At 36.8% G+C, this 3,511-nt stretch overlaps 1 protein-coding gene across 1 annotated transcript in view; it reads left to right on the top strand.

The window, feature by feature from the left end:
* LOC108574504 (LIM/homeobox protein Lhx3) overlaps nucleotides 1-3,511 on the top strand; it is a 99,439-nt gene that overhangs the window by 94,337 nt on the left and 1,591 nt on the right. Inside the window, exons 6-7 of the mRNA XM_017937110.1 lie at nucleotides 341-507; nucleotides 2,942-3,157. Coding sequence (XP_017792599.1) covers nucleotides 341-507; nucleotides 2,942-3,157 — 383 coding nt within the window. The remainder of the gene's footprint in view (nucleotides 1-340; nucleotides 508-2,941; nucleotides 3,158-3,511) is intronic.

The following is a 3,511-nucleotide window of genomic DNA, read 5'->3' as shown; positions in this document are numbered from 1 at the left end:
TTTTTTTTTTTTTATTTCTTTAAATGCAAACTTATCGTAGAAAGAAGTTGACCTCGAAAACTTAGAAAAGTTACCGACAATAGGTATATTACCATGCGATACAAAATAAAAGATTTCTGATCGATCCGCTGATAAGAGAATAATTGAAGGTGATTACGTTACGCGGTTCACCCTGTATATTACACGGTAAAATTGTCTATTGTTAATATTGCGAGATTTTTGTGATACTCCCATTGATCTTCATTTTACATTAATTATCGATGAATAACTAAATTTTCGTCGTTACCATGATTACGTGTTTGAGAAAATGAAAATCAATGTTTCTTTTCTTTCTGTGTAGGAGAGCAAAGGAAAAGAGACTGAAGAAAGATGCGGGTAGAACAAGATGGTCTCAATATTTTCGAAGTATGAAAGGGACGGGGGCTGGTGGACATTCACCTAGGCATGATAAGTTACTTGATAAGGACGAACTTAAAGTCGACTTAGATTCCACGTTTGGTCACCATGGTATGTAGTTGTGCTCAATTTATTTCAATTTATTAATTCAATTTATTTTCCACATCTATCCTGTGTAAATATCACTTCAACGAGAATATCTTTTAAGATAGTGTACCTACATTTTACTTTGTATTATTAGATGCATTAACGAAGATTGTACTTAAGTACAGTTCAGTCTAATTGCGTATATACAGGGTGGGCCACGTGAAACAGGCCACGTAATTTCACTTCTCTGATTATGTTTCAAAGGGTGAATAAGATGGAAGAAAAATTTATTTCTATCTTCTTCAAAGTCACCTATGTCTTCTTTGAGTGAATTCTTTTTACTATATGCTGTAGCACAACAATGTGACCTTAAAATTATCTTGGACTCTGAAATTTTACGTCAGATGTGAAATTTTCTTTCATCTTTCGCCATTTCTTCCGTTTTATCCACCCTTTGAAGCTATTCAAATTGCACGTAGAAATTTTCTCGTACAACCATAGCTATATTAGAGAAGACAATTACGTGGACTGTTTTACGTGGCCCATCCAGTATAATACGAGCTGTTGCATACTTCCAAAAAATAGGTACGAAACATTGCTCACTTCTGAGTGATTAAATTCTACTTGCTATTATACGTAAATCCCTAACGCGCGATAGTATATACCTTTTTCGTGATTTTTGCAGAAGGTAGAATTCTTGACGGTTTGATATCGCCGAAAATTGCGCTGTGTTATTAGAAATAGGCAGTGAAAAGCGACCAGTAACGCATTATTTGTGCTTCCAATATCGCGAAATGTACGCGGGCTTTCCCCTCTGTATGCACTTGCCCTCTGTAAGCATTCCCTTCGATTCGCGAAACGAGAAAATGTTCAAAGCAACGACGCAACATCGTCGAATACGCGTACACGTTCCGAGAGATTTCATTATTAAAAACGAATTTTACATTAAAAAAAAAAAGAAGAGAAAACGGTAAGATTCTGAAACAACTAAGAGAAATAAATTTCTACGTTAAACAGAGGCGCCAAATATTTAAACCCTCGGGATAATCGTCGTGGTTAATTGTAATCGCCTTAGAAGAAAATATTTCATACGAAAAAAATGTTTTTCTTTTTTTTTTTTAACGTAAGTCAGCACAAGTTTGCATCTTAAAGCACGCAAACGTTGTTAGAGAGAAAAGAGGCGCGTAGAAGCTTGGCGAATTATTTTTCTCCCTCTGTTGGTTTCGCTCTAATGTTGGTTACATGTAAGCTTTCGTGTTCTCGAGAGTTTAGCAGAGGGGAAGACGATCTCGTCAATTATTCAAGGGTTCGTGAAGCTAACTGCTAGTTCACCGTGTCCGAGATTTCAGGAAGATTGCGGACCATCCTCGAATTTATGCCTACCGTTAACCACGCGCGTCGTAAAGTCGTGTAAACTTCATCTGTTGTTTCATTTTTAAACGACTTCATTACCGACTGACTTCCTCTCGCACGACGGAAATATTAGCAAATTATTTAGGTCAGATATGCTCCGCGCCGCTACGACTCGTCACCGTAAAGGGTGAAACCCCTCTTGATGCAACATAATCGCATAAGTATCATTTTTGAAGAACGCAGAAATTTTAAATAGGAAACTTTTACAAAGTACGAGCTCGTTTTTAACATAAGTACCTGATTACAGTGTAATGTAAACACTCGTTAAGTTCATTCAGTACTTTCTTTTTGGTAATTAGATTAAACTAATCTCTCTTATTAAAAATCTTACAGTAGAAATTCATTATTTATGTATATTTGAAGTTGTTAACTTATTAAGTCATCAGTGAAGTTAAACAAATGTATGAAATTATCATGCAAGAATCTCATAAATTGTTCTGCAGAACTGAAGTAATAAGTAGGTATTTGTCAGAGAAATATGCAGGGTGGGCCAGTAAAAATTACCCTTGAATATTTCCGGAACCGTGAAAGTAAGAAACAAGTAGGTATGTTTTTCGAATAAATTTTGTTCGGTGACCATCGTATGGTTGCACAACAATTGTTTTGTACGTAGAGTCGCTGAAGAGATGTGAAAGCCACCCCTGCTTTTTATTTATTTGTTAATAGCAACCCCTGACGAGAGCACAAAAATCACGTGCCTCGATAAATTCTGACGATTTAGTAGTAGCAGTCTAATCGACCTTCCGATTTTAAACGATGTTGTGTTATTTTTGTATTTATCTTAAGAACTGTCACTAGAAAATAAATGAAAAAAAACATGGCATATCGTTGAAAAAATGATTTCACCGTTTCATTCGGCAAAATTTTAATTTCGATGTAAAATTTCACAGTTTTAAAATTAAAATTTCATTTTGATGATTCCGGAGGTATTCAAGGTGTCAATTCTTACCGCTCCACCCTGTTGTACCATCGCAGACTATTTTTTGAATATTGTGCAAAGATTCCTATGTACCGACGAATTAATCGAATTAACATTTGCATTTAGATTTGAGTAACGACAGTTACGGCACAGTGGTGAACATGGGATTAGATGGTGAAGGCGCGAGTCCAGGTGGGGGTGGAAATGGGGCTGGCGGAGGACCTCCACGTGGTTATTTGGGTGCAACGACTCCCCCTTATCTCTCAACGTCCAGATCACCGTCCTTACCACCTCAATTTCCATATCCACCGGATGCTGGTCTCTCCGTCTACACTTCCCTTGGTAAGCGAACATTTCATTGTTACATAGCGACGTGATAAGATATATTGCAGCGGACTCCCGTATAACGCGTGGAAGATACCGCGGCTACTGTTTTCATGTTTAACGCGATTCCTCGTAAAACGCGTATATATGTGACTTATTAAAAAAAAAAAAACTGTCCTGTTTGATGAAATGTAGAAAATGAAAGTTGGCGTGGCAATAGTCGTTGCAAACATGTTACTTTAGGTTATTTGGGAGTCTGCTGCGTATCATACTCTCCCGCATTCTAATTACAGTATCGCGTTCTTTCTTTGAGCCGAACATTTTTTGTTAGAAAAAGCATTTGCCCTAAATGAATAAGAATTCTGGTAAAAA

This window comes from Habropoda laboriosa, unplaced genomic scaffold (assembly GCF_001263275.1).
Source record: "Habropoda laboriosa isolate 0110345459 unplaced genomic scaffold, ASM126327v1 scaffold193, whole genome shotgun sequence".
NCBI classification, from domain to species: domain Eukaryota; kingdom Metazoa; phylum Arthropoda; class Insecta; order Hymenoptera; family Apidae; genus Habropoda; species Habropoda laboriosa.
Note: the sequence above shows the minus strand (reverse complement) of the source record. Positions and strands in the feature narration are given on the sequence as shown.